Source organism: Artibeus jamaicensis, unplaced genomic scaffold (genome assembly GCF_021234435.1).
Source record: "Artibeus jamaicensis isolate MK-2021 breed Jamaican fruit bat unplaced genomic scaffold, CSHL_Jam_final contig_60, whole genome shotgun sequence".
Taxonomy (NCBI): domain Eukaryota; kingdom Metazoa; phylum Chordata; class Mammalia; order Chiroptera; family Phyllostomidae; genus Artibeus; species Artibeus jamaicensis.
In genome coordinates, this window is record NW_026521900.1 from 10,741,839 (window position 1) to 10,764,635 (window position 22,797).

The 22,797-nt window shown below is 44.6% G+C and overlaps 1 protein-coding gene across 3 annotated transcripts; it reads left to right on the forward strand.

The window, feature by feature from the left end:
* The first annotated feature begins 1,168 nt into the window (after nt 1-1,168).
* TBC1D25 (TBC1 domain family member 25) lies at nt 1,169-19,200 on the forward strand. Of its 3 annotated transcripts, XM_037159747.2 has the most exons (7): nt 1,247-1,426; nt 3,433-3,542; nt 4,905-5,059; nt 16,881-17,008; nt 17,145-17,333; nt 17,609-18,229; nt 18,611-19,200. In XM_037159747.2, the coding sequence occupies exons 1-7, from the start codon at nt 1,307-1,309 to the stop codon at nt 18,968-18,970; spliced, it is 1,683 nt and encodes a 560-aa protein (XP_037015642.2). In that variant the 5' UTR covers nt 1,247-1,306; the 3' UTR covers nt 18,971-19,200. The 3 variants fall into 3 exon arrangements, with proteins under 3 accessions (XP_037015653.2, XP_037015642.2, XP_037015641.1); XM_037159758.2 differs by having other exon boundaries at nt 1,169-1,426; nt 17,609-19,200; XM_037159746.2 differs by lacking the exon at nt 1,247-1,426 and adding an exon at nt 4,615-4,719 and having other exon boundaries at nt 3,482-3,542; nt 17,609-19,200.
* The last annotated feature ends 3,597 nt before the right edge of the window (nt 19,201-22,797 follow it).

Genomic DNA, 22,797 nt, shown 5'->3' on the forward strand with positions numbered 1-22,797 from the left:
TTTCAAAAAATTTCCCACTTATACATTCCAGAAAATAGATGTCCGCTTAATATAAATATCAGGGCAACAATGTATTTTAAAAGATACCAAAATAGAATCCTAATGTTCTTTTTTAAAAGATTTTATTTTTAGAGAGAGGAAGGGAGGGAGAAAGAGGGAGAGAAACATCAGTGTGTGGTTGCCTCTCGCCTTAGTGGGTACCTGACCTACAACCCAGGTATGTGCCCAAACCAGCAACCTTTTGGTTTGCAAGCCCGCGCTCAACCCATTGAGCCACAGCGGGCGGGGCACAATATTCTTTAAAAAGTTAATACTGCCCTGGCTGGTGTGGCTCAGTGGATTCAGTGCTGAACTGCAAACCAAAGGGTGGCCAGTTTGATTCCCAATCAGGGCACATGCCTAGATTGCCGGCCAGGTCCCCAGCAGAGGGCGCATGAGAGACAACCACACGCTGATGTTTCTCTCCCTCTTTCTCCCTCCCTTCCTCTCTCTAAAAATAAAATCCCCTCTCTACAAATAAATAAATAAAATATTTTTTAAAAATGAAGGCCAAGTTTGTCCTGGCTGTTGTGGTTCAATGGATTGAGCACTAGCCTACGAACAAAGGTCATTAGATTCCAGGTCTGGGCACACGCCTGGGTTACCGGCCAGGTCCTCAGCTGGATGCGTGTGAGAGGGGCAACCAATCCTATATATCATTGCTGTTTCTCTCCTGTTTCTCCCTCCCTTCCCCTCTTTCTGAAAGTAAATAAATAAAATCTTTAAATTTTTTTTAAATTCTGGAAAATGGATTATTTTTCCGTTCAGCGTCTTCATTACGAGAGATGGCCACAGCATTTGAAATAGATGACATCATCTGAAACTGAGGCACGAGCCAACTTGGCGCAGGCTGTAGGAGGACTTAACCTCACCTCACGGTACCTTCCTTCCCCACCCCACCCCTCGGTTCTCTCGCTCCAATAGGTCATCACTTTATAACACTAACTACGAGAATTCATAAGTAAACTACCCAAACAACCAAATCGCGACAAGGGAAGGCGGGGCCTAAGTACGCACCTGCGCACTGGCTGAAGTAAGGCAAAATGCCCGACGCTGGGGGCGGGGCTTCTGGCTACTGTACGGTATACGCACGCGCAGAGGCGACCTCCACTTGGCCAGGTGGGAGGGGCGGTGGCAGGGGTTGCTAGGGTCGCATAGCGCCCTTTGCGCCTGCGCCCGGGCGCAAGGTGGGGCTGCGGGCGCCTCACAACGAGTGGGCTCAGAGAGGCAGCTGTCACCTGTCACCCTAAAGGGGGTGGCGGGCGAGATGGCGACGGCCCCTGGGTCTTCGGAATTGGCCGGCTCCAGAGCGCCCTCACCTGGCGGGGGAGTCCAAGCAGCAGCGGCCGAGGAGGAGGAGCGAGAGGTAGTACGGGTTCGAGTCAAGGTGAGGTTGGCTGACGCTCAACCAGACCGCCCGGGGCTGTCAGGGAAGGAGAAGGTGGTGGCTGTCCTAGGCTGGAGGGCAGGACCTGAGATTTGGGTTGTTATCTTAGGGGCGAGGCTTGAGGGCCTAGTGATGGTGGCAGGGGTTGGAGTAAACTGGAGCTGGGAATGTGGGGCAGGGCTGGAAGGCGTGGAGACGAAAATGAAGGGGTAGGGGCCTATGGAGTTGGATGAGTGGAGATTATGGGTAGAGAAGAGAGGCTATAGGGATGAAGGAGGGGGCTTAATAGTTGAGGAGTGAGGCCCTGAGCAATGGGGAGGGGGTGGGTGCTGCCTAAATAGGAGGCACCGAAGTCAGTGAACATGTGTTGAGAGTGCACTTTTGTGCAAGTCTCTACCTGGACGAACTTACAGTTTGCGGGGGAGACGAACAGCTAAATAAATGAGATACTGCGGACACTGGTGAATGTCATGAGGAAATAATAAAAAAGGTTCTGAACTAGGGTGTTACTTTACCCAAGGTTGTATAGGGAAATTCCCAGAGAGGTATTGAAGAAGCAGAGACCGGAATTAGAAGGAGTCAGCATGTGCCTATGGGGGGGGGGGATGAGTGTTCTAGGTAGAGGGAATAAATAGCAAGGGCAAAAGCTGGGAGGTGTGGATGAGCTTGGCATGTGCCCTTAGGCTCCCCTATTGCTGGAGCCAAGGGAGTGAGGGTAAGAGTGGATGAAGGTGAATCACAGAGGTGAGAAAGGGGAGATTGTGAATGGCCTTTGGTGTGTACTCTGAGTGAGAAAGCCGTTAGCTCTGGCTGGTGTACCTCAGTGGACTGAGTGCCGGCATGCCAACCAAAGGGTTGCTGGTTTGATTCCCAGTCAGGACACATGCCTGGGTTGCGGGCCAGGTCCTCAGTTAGAGGGCATATGAGAGGCAACCACACATTGATGTTTCTCTCCCTCTCTTTCTCCTTCCCTTCCCCTCTCTCTAAAAATAAATAAATAAATAAAATATCTTAAAAAGAAAAAGAAAGCTGTTACACTAGTTCCAGCAAGCAGTGATGATGACTTGGACTAGGGTGTTGGCACTGGTGGTGTTAAGAAAAGGGTAGATTCTGGAGAGAAGTAAGTGGATCCCTTCAGTGTCCTAGAGGAAAATCTAAGGTAGAAGTTTGGGTGTTCAGAAAAGAGATGATACCTGAGCTGAGTGAACCATTTGAAGAAAGTGGGAAGGACCCTCAAGAGAACAGAATCAGCACAAGCAAAGGTCTAAAACCAAGGGTGTGTTCAAAAGTAACTTTCAGCAGCTTGGTAGTACCAGCATGTAAAGTGATAAAAAGCTGACAGGAGACAGGCTGGCTTAGGTCCTATAGGCCCACCTGTTGGGGACTCTTTCAGGATATTTAAACAGGGAAAATAGGGGGAGAGTTGTCAAGGAACGTGTATGAAGGGCACATGGACAATGCCAAAGGGGGTAGAATTGAGGGTGGGAGGTGGGGATGGGTGAGGCAAGGGGGAGTAGTGGGTGGGATGGGGACAACTGTACTTGATCGGCAATTTAAAAAAAAGATATTTCAACAAGGGAGTGTTGTAGCTTGATGTACTAGATTGGTTGCAGCATGGAGGACTGATATAATAAAGATCAGACTGGACATGATGATCCTGGCAACCATCGTTGAGGGGATATAGAAAAAGGACTGAGTGCCTGGACGGTTGCAGTATCTCCCTCCTCACTAGACTGCTGCTGTCTCCCTTGCCCTCCACTCTGTTCTAGACAGAGCAGCCAGAAGGATCTTGTAAATCTTAAGTCAGAGTACATCCTTCCTTTCTCAGAACCCTCCCAATGCTCCCACCTCACTCAAAGCAAAAACTTAAGTCCTCACCATCATCCAGAATGCCTGCCTTGCCTTGATATGGTCCCTGCCACTTCTCTGACCTTGCCTCCAATGCTCACTCCGCTTCAGCATGATGATATGCCTCTGATGGCCTACCTCATGTCTTCTCTCCTCAGAAATGTGAGAGTTTCTTGCCACCTGAGTTCCGCTCTTTTGCTGTTGACCCCCAGATCACCTCACTTGATGTGTTACAGCACATCCTCATCAGAGCATTTGACTTGAATGGGTGAGTAATAGGATGCTGGTAATCGACCAGTGGGCGACCTACCTCAAAAGCAATTGTTTGGATTGTTTTGTTATTATTGTTTGGTAGGTTGTTTGTTTTATTATAGTAAATAAACCCACAGTGAACAGCCATATATATGTATCTTGGAGCATTTGAGGAAATTTAGTCATGGATTAAAGGGGGTATGCTTTTTATTTTTTTCAAAGATTTTATTTATTTATTTTTAGAGATATTGGAAGAGAGGGAGAGAACATCGATTTCTGTAAGAGAAATATCTATCAGTTGCCTCTCATGTGCCCCCAACTGGGGACCTTGCCCACAACTCAGGCAAGTGCCCTGACCAGGAACCGAACCAGGAACCACCCGCATCCCATCCAGTTCACAGGCTGGAACTCAGTCCACTGAGCCACACCAGCCAGGGTAGGTCTATGCTTTTAAAAATGTCAGTTGATTGGCCCTGGCTGGTGTGGCTAAGTGGATTGAGTGCTGGCCTGTGAACCAAAGGATTGCCAGTTCGATTCCCAGTCAGGGCACATGCTTGGGTTGCTGGCCAGGTCCCCAGTAGGGGGCATGCGAGAGGCAACCACACATTGATGTTGCTCTCCCTCTCTTTCTCTTTCTGTTCTTCTCTGTCTAAAAATAAATAAAAAGTCTTTTAAAAAATTTCAATGGATGGTTCCAAAATGTTCTCCAGACAGGTTTTACCGATTTACAATATCACCAGCAGCATGTTAAATATGTTTCCCTGATACCCTCATAAACATTGGTTATTAGAAAACATTGGAGATTTTGCCAACCTGATAGATGAAAAAGCGGTGTCCCTCAGGGGCAGGTGTGATGGTTATTTTGTTGTGGTTATTTTGGAGGAATACATGCACATGGTAACAAAACTCAGAAGAGTACAAAAGTGATGGGTATTGGATGTTTCCATGGTTACAGTAGTCATCACATGACACGCCTCTTTGCATAGTTACACAAGTATATCTGAAGAACAAATTTCTAGTTGTTATTTGACCTTTTTTGCTTAAACATCTTTTGTTGTGAAAATCATACAGATTGCTTTTTTATGCAGAAACAAGACTGCTTTCTTTCCACTTCTATCTCAACTACCCTGTCACCCTCCCTAGAAGGTACCAACATTTTACCAGTTTCCAATGTGTCCTCCAGATATAAGCAGGTGTGTGTCTGTCTCTGTGTTTGTGTAACAAAGATGAACAACCTGCCCACAATCCTTAGCATAATACCTAGTATATAGTAGATAGTTGTCAGCACCATCTACCATCCCCTGATTCTTTTGAAAACTGTCCCTAAGGCCTCCGGGGCAACTGGGGCACTGAAAGCTGCCACACCTCTCATGAGCAGGAAGAAGAACTTTGGCATCAGCTACCTGGGCCGGGATCGGCTGGGGCAGGAAGCTTACCTCTCACTCCTGTCTGACTGGGATCTCAGCACAGCTTTCGCCACAGCCTCCAAACCTTACCTGCAGCTGCGTGTAGACATTCGGCCCACTGAGGACAGTGAGTACCCAGTGTCCTTCACGGAATTGCTCTGGGACCTACCTACCATGTCCCCATATGATGACTCTGCCCCTTGCAATACCCTCCTTCACACTGGGCTAGGGAGCAAGGTAGCCTAGGCCCAAGTCTTGGCTTGGCCACTTTTCTTTACCTGTAGACTTAATGGTATCTTAGGGCTATCAGGAGGATTAAACAGGGAAATTTATGTAAAATACCTGTAACTGTGCATGGCTGCATGGTGAATACTCAAAAAGTATTAGCTCTAATAACAATAATTATCATTTTATATTTACTATTGTAGCACATAATCTAGTAATATATAATTATATAATGCAATATAACAATAAAGCTATAGATTGTATGTTTCAATTATGATAATATATAAATATAACAATGCTGATTATAATGATAGTTGTATTTATTCATTCACTCATCTTGCACTCATCCATTTGTTTGTATTCTTTTTTTAATATCAGTACAATATAGTTTCTATAATTTTTTAAAAGATATTATTTATTTATCTTTAGAGGGGAAGGGAAGGAGAGAGGGAGAGAAATCAATGTATGGTTGCCTCTCGTGCATCCCCTGCTGGGAACTGGCCTGCAACCCAGGCATGTGCCCTGACTGGGAATTGAACCACAGTTGTTTGGTTCACAGGCCCGTGCTCAACCCACTGAGCTACACCAGCCAGGGCAATTTTTAAATTTTTTATTGTATTTTTATTACAATTTGTATTCTTTTTTTATCTTTTTAGATTTTATTTATTTTTAGAGGGAAATGGAGAAAGATAAGAAAAACATCAATATGTGGTTACCTCTCACGCACCCCCTATTGGGGAGCTGACCTGCAACCCAGGCATGTGCCCTGACTGGGAATCCAGCCGTCAACCCTTTGTTTCACAGGCTGGGACTCAATCCACTGAGCCACACCAGCCAGGCCTGTATTCTTGTTTTTTAAAGATTTGTTTACTTATTTTTAGAGACAGGGGAAGGGACAGTGAAAAAGAAGGAGAGAAACATCGATGCAGGAGAGAGACATCATCAGTTGCCTCTCCCCTGTCCCCAACTGGGGACCTGGTCCGCAACCCAGGCATGTGCCCTGATGGGGAATCAAACCAGTGATCTTTTGGTTAGCAAGTGGGCACTCAATCCACTAAGCCACACAAGCCAAGGCAATTTGTTTGTATTCTTACTCACTCATTCAATTGTTCCCTTGATCTCTCAGCTACTTCTTTTCTCGTATTTATTCCCCCACTCTTCCCTATGCTGGTCCCTCAGAACACACAGATTCACCCCAAAATTATGTGTATATACACAGAGAGAGTGAAATGAAGCAAATATGGCAAAATTGTCAATAGTTAAAGGAGCTAAATGAAGGATGTATGGATGTTCAATATATTCATTTTTAACTTTATTTTAGATTTGAAATTCTTTAAAATAAAAAATCATGGATTGAAAAACATGGTTCCCAGCCTCAGGGAACTCCTGTGGCCATTTGGGGTGACCAAAGCATTTTATTGACATCATAATAACATATAAATAGCTATTGTGTTGAATGCTTGGGGTCATTTTACACACATTAGTTATTCATTGGATTGTCAAAACAATCCTACAGGGTAGGACCAATTGTTGTCCCCATGTCATAGATGAGGAAACTGAGGCTCAGAAAGGAGACAGAACACATCCACGTCACACAGTAAGTGGGGGAGCAGGATTTGAACCCAGATGGTGGTTGGAATGACTCCTCAGTCTTTGCTCATAACCATTTGACTGTACAAAATTTTGCCCTTGTTAAGATTGGCAGCCTTGAGAAAAAGAGACATGAGAAAGACAGAGATAGAGAATGAAACATGAGTCAGAGAAAGATGGTGACAGAGACAGGCAGAGAGACAAGTGGAAAAAGACAAGTAGCCAGAGGTATAGGAACTTCTGCCCCTGAGCAGCCAGCCCTGCGCGCTTCGCTCATTCACTTAACTCAATCTAAGCCTTGCCTTTCTCACCTGTAAAATAGACACTATAACGCTACTTCAGTAAAGAAACCAAATTACTTGGCTAATAAATACATGAAGAAAACCTCAACTGGGTAAGAACTGAGAGGAATGCAAATAAAGCACGGAGACAGACATTTTTTAAAAGAGAACCAACTTTCTGGTTATTGATGAGTCCATTCTTTTCCTCCTGTTGTCTTATCTACCAAATTCCTTCACCTCTACGGGTTTGTTTCTAAATTCCTGATTCTCCAACCTTGATTTCTGTTAAATCCTAAACCAGTTCCATGTTGTTTTAATCACATACCTTTATGATATATTTAATGATTTCCTTTCTAAATTTTTTTCTTGATAATTCTGTGTACTTACTGTTCTTTTTCATTTAATAGAATTAGCCCTGGCTGGTGTAGCTCACTGGATTGAGTGCCAGCCTGCAAACAAAAGGGTCACCGGTTCGATTCCCAGTCAGGGCACGTGGCTGGCTGGCAGGCCAGGTCCCTAGCATGGGGTGCGTGAGAGGCAACCACACATTGATGTTTCTCTCCCTCTCTTCCTCCCTTCCCCTCTCTCTAAAAATAAATAAATAAAATCTTAAAAAATAAAATAAAATAAAAATTTCAGATAGTTAATTATGCCAGCATGATTTTTATTGTTATTCTATTACAGTTGTCCCAATTTTTCCCCTTTGCTCTCCTCTGCCCATCCCACCCCCCGACTCCCAGAGTCAATGCCCACACCATTGTCCATGTGCACGTGTCATTTATACATGTTCCTTGACTAGTTCCTTCCCCTTCTTTCCACCATTATCCCCTCCCCTGTGGTGGCTGTCAGTCTGTTTCATGATTCCATGCCTCAGGTTCTATTTTGCTCATTTGTTTATTTTGTTCATTAGATTCCTCTTATAAGTGAGATCACGTGGTATTCGTCTTTCACTGACTGGCTTATTTCACTTAGCATAATATTCTCTGTTCCATCCACACTGTCACAAAAAGTAGGAACTCCTTTCTTCCTACTGTATAGTATTCCATCGTGTACATGTACCACAGTTTTTTTGATCCACTCATTTACTGATGGGCACTTAGGCTGTATCTAGCACTTGGCTATTATAAATAGCACTGCTATGAACACAGGGGGTGCATAAGTTTTTCTGAATTGGTGTCTCAGGATTCTTAGGGTATATTCTTGGCAGTGGGATCACTGGGTCAAAAGGTAGTTCCATGTTCAATTTTGTGAGGAAATTCCATACTGTTTTCCACAGTGGCTGCACCAGTCTGCATTCCCACTAACAGTGCACTAGAGTTCTCTTTTCTCTACATCCTTGCTTGCACTTGTTTGTTGATTTATTAATGTTGGCCATTGTGACAGAAGTGAGGTGACAACTCATTGTACTTTTAATTTGCATCTCTCTAATGGCTAGTGATGTTGAGCATCTTTCATATGTCTATGGGCCATCTGCACGTCCTCCTTACAGAAGCGTCTATTCACATCCTTTGCCCAATTTTAAATTGGATTGTTTGTCTTCCTGGTGTTGAGCCATATTCTATAGTTTTCTGAGTACAGGTCTTTTACCTCCTTGGTAAAATTTATACATAGGTGCTTTATTTTGATTGTTGCTATAGTAAGTGGAATGTTTCTCCTAATTTCTATTTCTTATAATTCATTGTTGCTGTATAAAAATACCATTGATTTCTGAATATTAACTTTATATCCCACTACTTTGCCAAATTCACTTATTAGGTCAAGTAGTTGTTTGGTGGAGTCTATGGGGTTTTCTTTCTTTTTTTAATTTCTTTTTTTTTATGTTTTATTGATTATGCCATTACAATTGTCCCATTTTCCCACCTTCATTCCCCTCCCCCCATTCCCCCTTTAGTTCATGTCCAAGGTCATGCTGGTACTGATCTAGCTGTCTGCTTAGTTTGCTTTTATTTTAGGTATGGTTGTTAATAAATGTGAGTTTGCTGTCCTTTCACTATTCGTATTTTTTATCTTGTTTTTCTTAGATAAGTCCCTTTAACATTTCATATAAGGGCTTGGTGATGATGAACTCCTTGAACTTGACCTTACCTGAGAAGTACTTTATCTGTTCTTCCATTCTAAATGAAAGCTTTGCTGGATAGAGCAATCTTGGATTTAGGTCTTTGGATTTCATGACTTGGAATACTTCTTTCCAGCCCCTTCTTGCCTGTAAGGTCTCTTTTGAGAAATTTGCTGACAGTCTGATGGGAACTCCTTTGTAGGTGACTGTCCCCTTATCTCTTGCTGCTTCTAGAATTCTCTCCTTTTTTATCTTGACTAATGTAATTATGATGTGCCTTGGTGTGTTCCTCCTTGGGTCCACCTTCTTTGAGACTCTCTGAGCTTCCTGGATTTCCTGGAAGTCTATTTCCTTTTCCAGATTGGGGAAGTTCTCCTTTATTATTTGTTCAAATAAGTTTTCCACTTGTTGCTCTTTCTCTTCTCCTTCTAGTACCCCTATAATTCAAATGTTGGAGTGTTTAAAGATGTCCTGGAGGTTCCTAAGCCTCTCCTCATTTTTTTGAATTCTTGTTTCTTCGTTCTTTTCTGTTTGGTCATTTTTTTTTCTTCCTTCTGGTCCACTCCCTCGATTTGAGTCCCAGTTTCCTTCCCATCACTATTGGTTCCCTGTGCATTTTCCTTCATTTCACTTAGTGTAGCCTTCATTTTTTCACCTAATTTGTGACTAAAATCAACCAGTTCTGTGAGCATCCTGACCACCGGTGCTTTAAACTGTGCATCTGATAGGTTGATTATCTCTTGCTCGCTTAGACGTATTAGCTCTGGGGCTTTGAGCTGTTCTTCTTGAGCCATAATGTTTTGGTCTGTTCACGCCTGTTACGTATGAGGAGCGGAGCCGTAGATGTTCACTAGGGCAGGGCAACCCACTTGCTGGGTTGTGACCCTATATGTGGGGGCGGGGTCAGAGAGGGGCATTGGTGTTTTTTCTTCTCTCTCCTGGATTTCGGTCCTCTCTGCTGCTTCCCACAAGCAAATTGGGCCCTTCTGGTGCTGGTTCCTCTATGTGTGGGCTTGTGCACCCTCCAGAACCCTGTGAGTCTCTCCAACGAACTCTCCTGTGAGCCTGGGAGCCACTCCCGGAACCTCAACCCCTGCAAGTTTTTCCAACTGGTGCTTTTAGGCTTTATTTCCCAGCACTGGGGCCCTGGTTTGTGCAGTCTGTCTCACTGTTCATTTTTTCACCTGGTTTATCTGCATGTGAATGCGTGACCATAGTCAGCCAGCTGCCTTGCACCCTCACTGGGTCTGCCTGTTGCTATCCCACACGTGGGATCTGCCAACTGGTGCATGCGCGCCTGGGTTGGTCCAGCTGCTTTTTCCTGCTGGACCCGGCTCTGCCAGTCACTGACTCCGCCCCTCTTACCGGTCTGGATGAATGATTTGTTGTTGTCGGACTTCAGTACAGTTCAATTTTCTCTGTTTTGGTTGCATTCTGGTTTCTAAATCTTTGTTGTTCATAAACTTGGTTGTGCGAGGAGGTACAGTGTTTCCACCTATACCTCCATGTTGGCCAGAAGTTGGGTTTTCTATGTACACTATTATGTCATCTGTAAATAATGACAGTTTTACTTCCTCCTTCCCTATTTGGATGTTTTTTATTTCTTTTTCTTGTCTGATTGCTGTGGCTAGAACTTCCAGTACTGTGTTGAATAAGAGTGGTGGAAGTGGACATCCTTGTCTTGTTCTTGATCTCAAGGGAGAGCTTTTAGTTTTTGCCCATTGACTGTGATGCTGGCAGAAGGTTTCTCATATATGGCCTTTATTATGTTGAGGAATGCTCCCTCTAGTCCCACTTTGCTGAGTGTTTTCTTCATAAATGGGTGCTGGATTTTATCAAATGGGGTTTTTTTTGCATTTATTGATATAATCATGTGGTTTTTGTCCTTCATTTTGTTTATGTGATGTATTACATTTATTGATTTGTGAATATTGTACCAACCTTATGTCCCCGGGATGAATCCCACTTGATTATGGTGTATGATCTTCTTAATGTATTACTGCATCCAGATTACCAATATTTCGTTGAGGATTTTAGCATCTATATTCATTAGAGATACTGGCCTGTAATTTTCTTTCTTTGTTGTGTCTTTACCTGCTTTTGGAATTAGGGTAATGCTGGCCTTGTAAAAAGAGTTTGGGATTCTTTTTTCCTCTTGAGTTTTTTTTTTTTTTGGAGTAGTTTGAAAAGAATAGGAGTTAGTTCTTCTTTGAATGTTTGGTAAAATTCTTCTGTGAAGCCATCTAGTCCAGGGCTTTTGTGTGCCAGGAGGGTTTTTCTTTTCTTTTCTTTTTAGATTTTATTTATTTATTTTTAGAGAGAGGGAAAGAGAAGGAGAAAGAGAGGGAGAGGAACATCAATGTGTGGTCGCCTCTCATGCCCCATACTGGAGACCTGGCCCACAATCCAGGCATGTGCCCCGACTGGACATCGAACTGGTGACCCTTTCGTTTGCAGCCCACTCTCAATCCACCAGTCAGGGCTGCCAGGAGTTTTTAGATTACTACTTCAATTTTGCCAGTTGTTATTGGTCTATTCAGGCTTTCTGCTTCTTTTTTATTCAGTTTTGGAAGATTGTATGTTTCTAGAAATTTATACATTTCACACAGGTTGTCCAATTTCTTGGCATATAAATTGTTCATAGTAATGTCCTGCAATACTTTGTGTTTCTGTGGTATCAGTTGTTACTTCTCTTTCATTTCTGATTTAATTTATTTGGGTCCTCTCTCTCTTTTTCTTGATGAGTCTGGTTAGAGGCCTGTCAATTTTGTCTTTTCAAAGAACCATCTCCTGTATTCATTGATCTTTTGAACTGTATTTTTTTTTAGTCTCTATGTCATTTAATTTTGCTCTGATCTTGATTAGTTCCTTCTACTCACTCTGGGCTTTGTTTTTTTGTTGTTTCTACAGTTCTTGTAGATGTAGGGTTAGGTTGTTTATTTGAGATTTTTCTATGTTTTTTAGGTGGGCCCGTATTGCTATGAACTTCCCTCTCAGGGCTGCCTTCACTGTGTCCTATAGGTTTGGGGTTGTGTGTTCATTTTTATTTGTTTCTAGATGCTTTTTTATTTCTTCCTTGATTGTGTTGTTAACCCATTCATTATATAATAACATGTTATTCAGTCTCCATGTATTTGAATGATTTTGAGCTTTTTCATTGAGGTTGGTTCCTAATTTCAAGCCATTGTGATCCAAGCAGATGCTCGATATGATTTCAATTTTCTTGAATTCGTTGAGGCTTGTTTTGTGCCCTACCATGTAGTCTGTCTTTGAGAATGATCTATGTGCATTTCAAATGAATGTATATTTTGCTTCTTTAGGGTGAAATGCTCTGTAAATATCAATTAAGTCCATTTGATCTAGGGGGTCATTCGATGCCACAATATCCTTGTTGATTGTTTGGAAGATCTGTCCATTGTTGACGGTGAGGTGTTAAAATCCCCTATGATGACTATATTGCTGGTAGTCTCTTTCTTGAAGTCCTCCAAAATTTTTCTTATCTTAGGCTCTCCTGCGTTGGGTCCATATATGTTTACAAGAGTTATATCCTCTCGTTGGATAACTCCCTTAAGTATTATGTAGTGACCGTCTTCATTTCTTGTTATGGGCTTTGTTTTGAAGTCTACTTGTCTGATAAAAGTATTGCCACCCCAGCTTTTTTTTTTTTTTTCCTGTCCATTTGCTTGGAATATTTTCTTCCATCCCTTCACTTTCAGTCTGTGTTTGTCTTTTGTTCTGAGGTGAGTCTCTTGTAGGCAGCATATGTGTGGGTCATGTCTTCTCATCCATTCAGCTACCCTATGTCTTTTGATTGGAGCATTTAATCTATTTACATTTAAGGTTATTATTTATAGGTATTTATTCATTGCTGCCAGCATTGGTTTTTAAATTGATTTGAGAGAGAGAGAGAGAGAGAGAGAGAGAGAGAGAGAGAAACTTCAATTTGTTGTTCTGCTTATTTATGCCTTCATTGGTTGCTTCTTGTATGTGCCCTGACCAGAAATCGAACCTGCAACCTTGGCATATCTGGACGATGCTCACCCACTGAGCTACCTGGACAAGGCATGCCAGCATCTTTTAAAAAATATATATGTTTATTTTTAAAGAGAGAAAGGAAGGGATTTTAGAGAGAAAGGAAGGGAAAGACAGAAAGAGAAAGAGAGAAACACTGATTGGTTGCTTCCCACCATGCCCCAGCTGGTCCTTAAACCCATAAGCTAGGTATATGCTGTGACCAGGAACAGAACCCCCAATCTTTTGGTGTATAGGACAATGCTCTAACAAACTGAGCCACACTGGCAAGTGTGCAGGTATCTTTTTTCAATAACTACCTTTTCTACAGTGACTTGAAACGCTACTTTTGTGAATGTTGAGCTTCCGTGTGCACTTGCAATTAACATGTACATCTAGTCTTTCTATTGCATTCCACCAATGGCTTTCTTTGTCTATTGCTATGCTAACATCATATTTTTATTACAATACTTTTATGGTAAATGTTAATAAGGCAAGCTTTGCTATCTTCCCACTCTTCTTTTCTTGACTCTTCTTTTTCTTAACTATTCTTAAATGTGAATTCTTCCATATGAGCCTTAAAATAATTTTATCCATGTCTATGGAAAACTCCATTAGATTTATGATTAGCATTGCACAGCATTTACATATTAATTTAGGGTTTGGGAAGCTTGACAAATTTTTGATGAGGAAATGCAGTACATGTAGCATATATTATATAATACTGCAAACAGGGTCTGAGGTCACACCCCATAATGAAACACTTAGGTGTTTGTTCAGGAAAATGTGTGCATATTCACACTTAGTGGGGTTACATAAAGACTATGTTTAATCATGTGTTAGTTCAGATGAGGTTTTGCCACTAGATGAGTTTGTACTTGTAGAAATCATTTACCCATTTTATTAATGGATTCTTCCTTTTTGAAATCAATACAGATTTTCCTGTAATGTTTTTGGCCTTGAGTGATGCTTTTTCTAACATTCAAATTGCTGCTCTTGCTTTCTGTTTGTGTTCACCAGGTACAATGTCCCTTCAGGTTTCTTCAATTTTCATCCTTTCTCTGTCACCTAGTTTTAGGTATATCTCTCATAAAAACCTCATAGCTGCATTTATGCTTTTTTACACAATTGGCAGTGACATCTTCAGAGCACTTTTCCACCCCAGGGTTCCCCGCCCTCCCTAGCCCTAAAATGGAAACTTTGGCTTTGGAACACTTGTAATTCTAATTCTTCCTCTGATCCCTAACCCTTAACTTCTGGGTTTTGCTAAAACAGTAATTTTTGTTTCTTTTTAAATTCCAGGCTATCACTGTCTTTTCTTTAGAGTCGGTTAGTTATGTTTCAGGAATGCTAAAGTAACAGTTAAGATTACAAACTCCCAATCACAGTGTCTCTGTCAGCTTATGTTTAACTATATGTTACAAACTTGCGGCCTGTCACCCTTTGCCCTTCCTTTGCCTTCCCTTCCTTGAGCCCTTGTAGTCGTTTCCTTTGAGTACTTCTTTGTTCTCTTCCGATAAGGTACGTGGTGATCACGTACTCTAGTGATCAAAAATGTCTTTCTTTGGCCAGCATAGATATGTACTGTTTGAGCTGGGCATGGAGCCCTTGGATCTCAGGCCTTCTCAGTGTTCCATGGGTACTGCGAGCTACCGTCTTCTTGCTTCCGGAGTTGGGGAACAGAAATCCATCACCATTCTGACCTTCTTTCTGTTGTAAGCAGCCTCATCCTCGTCTTTGGAAGCTGGCAAGAGTTTTTCTTCCTTCTTGGAATTTGGGCACTTCACCAGCATCTGGATAGAGTCAGAGGAGGCCTGCTATATATGTGTTGTTTGTTAAATAATGCTAAGATTTGGTGAGTCATTTCTTCATCTGATGGACCTCCTTCATGCCTGTACGATTATACTGTCTCCTCCTTATCCCCCTTTCCCCCCCTGCATTTCCCAGTATTTGTATATTAGGTTTCCAGGTCTCTTGACTTTTTCACTCAAATGATGATGAAGCTTTAGCTCTTGTGCCTTGAAGGGGTTTTTCTAGGGTGTATCTTTCAAACCATTATTTTGACCCTCTCCATTTTACCTATTCAGTAGTATGACCTCCATGTTGTCTATTGTGTTTTAATGCTCTGATTAATGTTTTAGAAAGACCACTCTGGCAGCTGTCAGGAGATAGTAGAAAGGGGCAAATAGGAAGCAGGGACTAGTTAGATGGCAGATTCAGGGGAGAGACAGGGTGACAAAGTGCAAATGAGAGGGGGGATGGAATTAAAGTATGTCCTGCATGCAGAAGCCATGGGGCTTAGCAAAGGTTTGGCCCTGGGAGTTGAGGGAGTGGAAGACAGGCAAGGATGTTTCTCAAGTTTCTGGCTTAAGCAACTGAACAGATAGAGACACTGTTAACTCACATGAGGAACAGAAGAAGAGGTCATATCTGGATGAGCTCCCAGGCTCCCCTTTTGGACCCCTTAGGTTTACAGTCCACTCTGAGACATCCAAGGAGGGGCAGTGACATCCAAATGCGGCCTAGGGTTTGCTTCCCCTTTAGCTCTGAGGGACAACGTACAGTGAACTCCATGGAAATGCTGCTTAGGGATGGCACTTGCCTGCAAGTGACAACACGTTATATAAATCCAAGTCGATTTGTTTCACATAACAGAGTTTGAAAGCTGCTGGGTCTTATTGTTGCTTTGTCCACATCACATTTGAGGTGGAAGAAAGGATGCAAACAGGTTTAAAGATGAGAGAAGGGAAAGACTTCTCCTGATGTTCCAAGGGCCAAAACTGGAGAAAGTCAAGCATCGCATTGTTTCCTCTGTATAACATACACAACATACCTATTCCAAAAATATATTTTTCTAATATGTATATGGGCTTAGCTGTAGAATCTTGGCCATTTGTTAACCTTTTGTCATTGTCTGTAAAAATGACAATGATCATGGTAAACTATGTTGTCTGTGGGAGAAAAACTAGCATGAGTATAACCCCGGCTGGTGTGGCTCAGTAGATTGAGCGCCAGCCTGCAAACCAAAGGGTCGCTGGTTTGATTCCCAGTCAGGGCACATGCTTGGGTTGTGGGCCAGGTCCCCAGTGGGGGGCATTAGAGGCAACCACACATTGATGTTTCTCTCCCTCTCTTTCTCCCTTCCCTTCCCCTTTGTCTAAAAATAAATAAATAAAATCTTTTTTAAAAGACTATGAATAATTTTTAAAAACTAGCATGAATATGGATTAAGAGTGTAGAAACTCCAGCTTTCGACCTGGGCTTCAAATTTTGGTTCGTTCACTCCCTAGCTGTAGGGCTTTGGGCAACTATCTAGTCCTGATTATGCCTGTTTTCTCATAGAAAGTAGCAGTAGTAATAGTGCCTAATTTACAGGGTGGATATGAATATAAAATAAGCTAATATTTGCAAAGGGCTCAGAATACCTCCTGGCACTTAGTACTATGGCAATATTGTCTCATATTCTTATTGTATATATTAAAAGCTAAGACGTTGTCATAGTACCTGGAGCATAGTAAATATTACTTTTAGTGTCTGCCCAGCAATTTTGGGAGACGGTTACCTAATATAAAAGACAGTCTAATAGAAAAAGCAATCAATAAAATATATTTTTTTAAAAAGCATTATTTATGGCTCTGTTTTTTTCATGATTTAGATGACATGGAAAGAGAGAGTGGGAGTCACTCGTTGTCTTGTGGTAGCCTGGTGTTGGTAGGAGAGGAACCGTGCCCGCAGATCTGGAGTTCTTATCCCCATTCTCACGTTGTTTTATTCCGTGTGTCCAGGCCCACTGCTGGAAGACTGGGACATAATCAGCCCCAAGGATGTCATTGGCTCCGACGTGCTGCTGGCTGAGAAACGGTCGTCACTGACAACGGCTGCCCTGCCCTTCACTCAGTCCATCCTCTCTCAGGTGGTTTCAGGCACCCCCGGGGCCCTTCCGTGGTTGTAGGGCAGGGCCTGCCTGGCTCCCTTCATTCTGAGCCTGCTGGTCGGTACCTGCCCCTAGCCGGCCCACCTGACAAGTGGCCTCCCTCCCTCCTTCACAGGTGGGCCGCACCTTGTCTAAGGTCCAGCAGGTGCTAAGTTGGTCATATGGGGAGGATGTCAAGCCCTTCAAGCCACCCCTGAGTGATGCTGAGTTCCATACATACCTGAACCACGAGGGCCAGCTTTCCCGCCCTGAGGAGCTGCGCCTGCGGATCTATCATGGAGGTGTTGAGCCCTCCCTGCGAAAGGTGAGCTTCCTTAGCCACTCATTGGACCCATCACTCCCACAGTCATGAGTAACTCATGAGACACATGCAGTGGACCACTCAGTCATGGGATGGAGTGGTGATGGTCCAGTGCAGCAGGCTCTCCTTTACCAGGGGCTAGGAGTCAGAGGTGAAAGACAGATCTTTCTGAAGGAGGAAAAAGGTCCAGGGCAGGTGGGTAGGTGGTGACAGATATACCCTGGGGTGTGGCTGCTCATCTGTAGAACCTCAGCCTCATCCTTTTTGTCCCTGGCCAGGTGGTGTGGCGATACTTGCTGAATGTGTACCCAGACGGGCTGACAGGCCGTGAACGGATGGACTACATGAAACGCAAGAGTCGGGAGTATGAGCAGCTTAAGAGTGAGTGGGCTCAGCGAGCAAGCCCCGAGGACCTGGAATTCATCCGCAGCACTGTCCTCAAGGATGTGCTGCGTACGGACCGGGCCCACCCCTACTATGCAGGGCCTGAGGATGGCCCACACCTGCGGGCACTACACGACCTGCTCACCACCTATGCCGTTACCCACCCACAGGTGTCCTACTGCCAGGGCATGAGCGACCTTGCCTCACCCATCCTTGCTGTCATGGACCATGAAGGCCATGCCTTTGTCTGCTTTTGTGGCATCATGAAGCGCTTAGCAGCAAACTTCCATCCTGATGGCCGTGCCATGGCCACCAAGTTCGCCCACCTAAAGTTGCTGCTGCGACACGCTGACCCTGACTTCTACCAGTATCTGCAAGAAGCCGGTGCTGATGATCTCTTCTTCTGTTACCGCTGGCTGCTGCTCGAGCTCAAGCGCGAGTTTGCCTTTGATGATGCCCTCCGCATGCTTGAGGTCACCTGGAGTTCACTGCCCCCAGATCCTCCTGAACATGAGGTAGAGCTCGTTGGACCCCCCAGCCAAGGGGCAGACGCTGGCTTTGGTAGCCACAGGGGGCGGCCCGTACGACAGAGGCACATGTTAAGGCCTGCCGGTGGGGGAGGCAGTGCTTTTGAAGATGCAGTTGACCACTTGGCCATGACCAGCCAGGGGCCTGGTGGTGGGGGGCGTCTCCTAAGACAGGCCAGTCTGGATGACCTCCAGCAACTCAGGGATAACACCAGACCCAGGAGGGACCCCCTGGTTCAGCTACCCCATCCCATTTCCCTCATCAGCTCCAAGTCCCTTTCCGAGCCCTTGCTCAACTCCTCAGACCCACTGCTCTCCTCCTCGTCCCGCCCTGATTCCCCCTCCTCCTCATCTCCTCCATCCTCCCAGGAGGCCTCTCCTGCTGGTGATGCAGCTACAGGATCCCCCTTGATGCCAGAAGTGGGCTCCCCACAAGACCCTGGGAAGTCCCTGCCACCCCAACATCCATTGGGCTTGCCCCCACCCCAGGAGTTTGGCCGGGGGAACCCATTCATGCTGTTTCTCTGCCTCGCCATCCTTCTGGAGCACCGTGACCACATCATGCGCAATGGGCTGGATTACAACGAGCTGGCCATGCACTTTGACCGCCTCGTGCGAAAACACCACCTGGGGCGCGTCCTACGCAGGGCCAAGGCTCTCTTTGCTGATTACCTGCAGTCCGAAGTGTGGGACTCAGAGGAGGGAGCTGAGGCTACAGCCTCATCTTGATTAGGCTCCCTCCAGCCCGCCGTCAGCCCCACCACATCTCCATTCTTTGCCATGAGGACCTCCACATGAGACCCCACCTCCCTGCCTGCCAGCCCTAGACCTGATGGCGTGTGAGAGCCTCTCTCTGCAGGTCTGAGAGTACAGGGCTCTACTTCGGCACCATCCCATTGAGACTACAGCCTCTTTTCTGTTTTCGTTGCTTTGTTTTTAACAACTGTAATTTGCACACATGAAGGTCACTGTGGTCTATTTATTTCTCTGCCCTCTTTCTGGTTTTCGTTGTAAGTGGAGTTCTCAGGGGCTTTTCACATGATGGAGCGGAAATAGTTCACTTGGTGGGGGGCGGGTCATGCAGTGCCTTCTTCCCCAGTGGTGGGAGAGTAGATGCTGAGAATTGGTTCTAAAAGGTGAGCCCAGGGCGAGGACTGCTCGAGGAAGCCTTGAGGCTGTTTTGCGGTACAGCTGTCTGCCTATATGGATCTGGATTGTGGCTGTGAATGTGTGTTTTCAGGACAGGCACCTGAATGAGGAACGAGAAAGATCCTGGCTCAAAAAGGGCAAGATTCATCACAAAGACTGGGAAGTATGGGCTACTTCGAAACATTCGGCCAACCACCTCTGGCTTTCCACATGTCATTGGTTCCAGGATCTAGACCCTTCCTTGTGAGTCTTCTGCATTAAAGCTGGCAATCCTAGGCAGGGGTTTAAGGTTCCTATTCTTGTCACTTGCTTTAGGGCAGCTTAAGGGACCGTATGTAGCCTTGCCATGCCTAGGGCCCTAAGCCCTAAGCTAGATTTCCAGCTCACGGGTACCTCTATTAACTCTTTTACCAATACATACCTTTTATTTGCCTTCTCCATCCCACTACTGTGGACAAACAAAGCAAGCATTGATAAAGCTCAGGCCCTAGAAGAAGCTACCCACTTATTTAGAAGTTAATCACTAAAAGAAAGTCCTTTTTCCCACGTACATTCTCCGAAGGTAGATCGTGTCACAGGTCAGATGCTGTTGTCCAGGAGGATGTGGCAAATAACAGGTAGGGTAACTGGGGTCCTACAGGCGGCGGCCTTGCTGTGCTGGGTTCTGGCCAGAAATTGCTGCACAGGGCAATGTTAACAGAGATGAGGGGCATTATGGCAGTCATCTTCTTATGTCTCCCCAAGAATACCATGTAAAGCTGGAACTAACCCTTAAAAGGCTCCCATCACACCCCAATATTGGAGGGGAAGCTGACCATTCCTCAGATAAGGGCTCAGTCACCGGAAGAGCCAGACGAGACCATTCTGTGTCCGGGGTGCTCCAAGACTGTGGGTCTAACAAGTCCATACAAGGGGCACAGGTAGCCCCACATACATATACCAAGGAGCATTTAAGATATTGGGGTATCTGGCCCTCTGAGGATCTGAAGTGTTCCCCACCTTCAGGAACCAGCTGACACCCTTCTGAGTGCATTCTATGATTAATGACCTCATGTATTTGTGGGGCAATACAAGTCAATTCCGTGTATGGCAACTTGGGACCTCTGAGAACCAGAGGGGTGCTTTCTGTGAATAGGAGGCTGAGATAACCCTGAAAGGCAGAAAACTCTATTAGTCCCTGAGGATACCGAGCTGGGACATCTGGTTCCTGCCAAGATGGCAAACAGCGCAAACCACCAATTCCCTTGCCCGGAAGGAATCCTGGAGAAACCGCAGAGGGAAACGGAAGTTCCAGAAACCGGCACAGCTGTGAAGACCTGTAAGGAAATGGAAGATTGTCTTTAACTGGCCAGCATTTTGAGCGGTAGGTGGCCGGAGGTAGCAAATACAGGATAGGTTAGAGATTTAAGTTCTGGCTCTTACCTCTCCCCCATGTTGCCTTGAGAAGGCCCTCGTCTGCCCCATCACTGCAGAAATCATCCCAGCCATGAGTACAGGTGTCTGAGGGACTAGCGTCAGGGCACCAAACACCCTGCTGGTGGTGACACCTGGGGAGATGGCCTCATCCGAGGGTTTAAAGATGAAACCCCTGCCATAGGAATTGTCAGGTGGTGTGATAGCAGATGGGACCGAGACCTCTGTTTCTGCGGTACCTGGGACTGTCCGATCTCTGACTTATCTCCCCACACATCCCCCAATCCCTTGAAGTCCAGGTGATTGAGCAGAGTTGAGTCTGGCCTTCAGCTTTCCCTTAAGATGTTTTACCAGCCAGAACAGCTGCTCACATCGGGGAAATATGTGCTCAGCACCAAAATAACTACACACTGAGACAGTATAACTACCTCCAGAGAAAAATAAACTGGATGTATTATATATTACTGCATAACAAATTACCCCCCAAACTTGGTAGCTTAAAACAATAAATAAATTTTCTCAGTTTCTGAGGGTCAGAAATTTGGGGGCAGTTGAACCCAGTGGTCCAGGGTCTCTTCTGAGGTTTCAATCAAGTTGTGAGCCAAGACTGCAGTCAGCTGAAGGCCTGACTTGACGGAAGGGCCCACTTTGAACATGGCACACTTATGGGACTGTTGGGAGGAGACCTGAGCCTTTCCACGGGCCTCCTCACAGCACATGGTCCCAACAAACAGGTGAGAGACTATAATGAAGACAGAACCACAGTGTCTATTATAACTGAACCTCAGAAGTGACATTCCATCACTTCTGCTGTGATGTTTTCTTGGTCACACAGACCAACCCTAGTGCAACATTGGAGGGAACTATACAGGAGGCATGGATTGTTGGCTGCTATATTGGAGGCTGCCTTCCACACTGCATGACATACAATATCTAAAGCAGAAGTATTGAGACAGATGAATAATTTTAAACAAGTATAATAGATAATATGAGAAAGATAAAACAGAAACACAAGGCATAAAAGAGGCCCAAAGAAAATAGTAGGTATGGCCCTGGCTGGTGTAGCTCAGTGGATTGAGCGCGGGCCTGGGAACCAAGCAACCACGGTTCGATTCCCAGTCAGGGCACATGCCTGGGTTGCAGGCCAGTTCTCTCCCTCTCTCCTTCCTTCCTCCTCTAAAGATAAATAAATAAAATCTTTAAAGAAAAAAGAAAATAGTAGGTATGAGTATGATGGTAGAAAAAAAAGGAACAGAAAACCACTGTATATGGAGAATATGAAATGAGATGTCAGAAGGTTGTTTTTTTTTTTAAAGAATTTTATATTTTTTAAAGATTTTATTTATTTATTTTTAGGGAGAGGGGAAGGAGGGAGAAAGAGAGGGAAAGAAACATCAATGTGTGGTTGCCTCTTGCACACCCCTTACTGGGTACCTGGCCTGCAACCCAGGCATAAGCCCTGATCTGGGAGCTGAACCAGAGACCCTTTGGTTCACAGGCCGGTGTTCAATCCACTGAGACACACCAGCCAGGGCTGATGTTAGAAGTTTTAACAGTAATTACAAAAATAGAGCATAGAGACTCCCTCATTGGACTTTTTAAAAGGTCCAGCGGTGTACACACACATACAAAAATTTAGAAATGTTGAAAATGAAAGAATAAAGAAAGGCTACAGCAAGGGATTTGTAATCGGACCAAGAGGCCCCTGAAAATCAACAAGAAAAGAAATATTGGAATATGGGAACTGGCCTAATAGGAATATAGATATGAACAAGCAATTTCATGAAGAAACCCAAAATCAAACAAGCACATGAAAAGAACTCAAAATCATTATCCATCATTTTGAAATACAAGTTAAAAAACAATGAAATTTAGCCCTGGCTGGTGTAGCTCAGTGGACTGAGCGCAGGTCTGCAAACCAGAGGATCGTGGTTCAATTCTCAGTCAGGGCACATGCCTGGGTTGCAAGCCAGTTCCCTGCAGGCCAGTTCCCA

What these genes read in the sequence shown, in the direction of transcription:
- TBC1D25 (XM_037159758.2), top strand. Translation starts at nt 1,307, where the DNA reads ATGGCGACGGCCCCTGGGTCTTCGGAATTGGCCGGCTCCAGAGCGCCC. An exon ending in CTCAGTCCATCCTCTCTCAG is followed by an intron (nt 17,009 to 17,144) that starts GTGGTTTCAGGC and finishes CCTCCTTCACAG; the next exon opens with GTGGGCCGCACCTTGTCTAA. An exon ending in TTGAGCCCTCCCTGCGAAAG is followed by an intron (nt 17,334 to 17,608) that starts GTGAGCTTCCTT and finishes GTCCCTGGCCAG; the next exon opens with GTGGTGTGGCGATACTTGCT.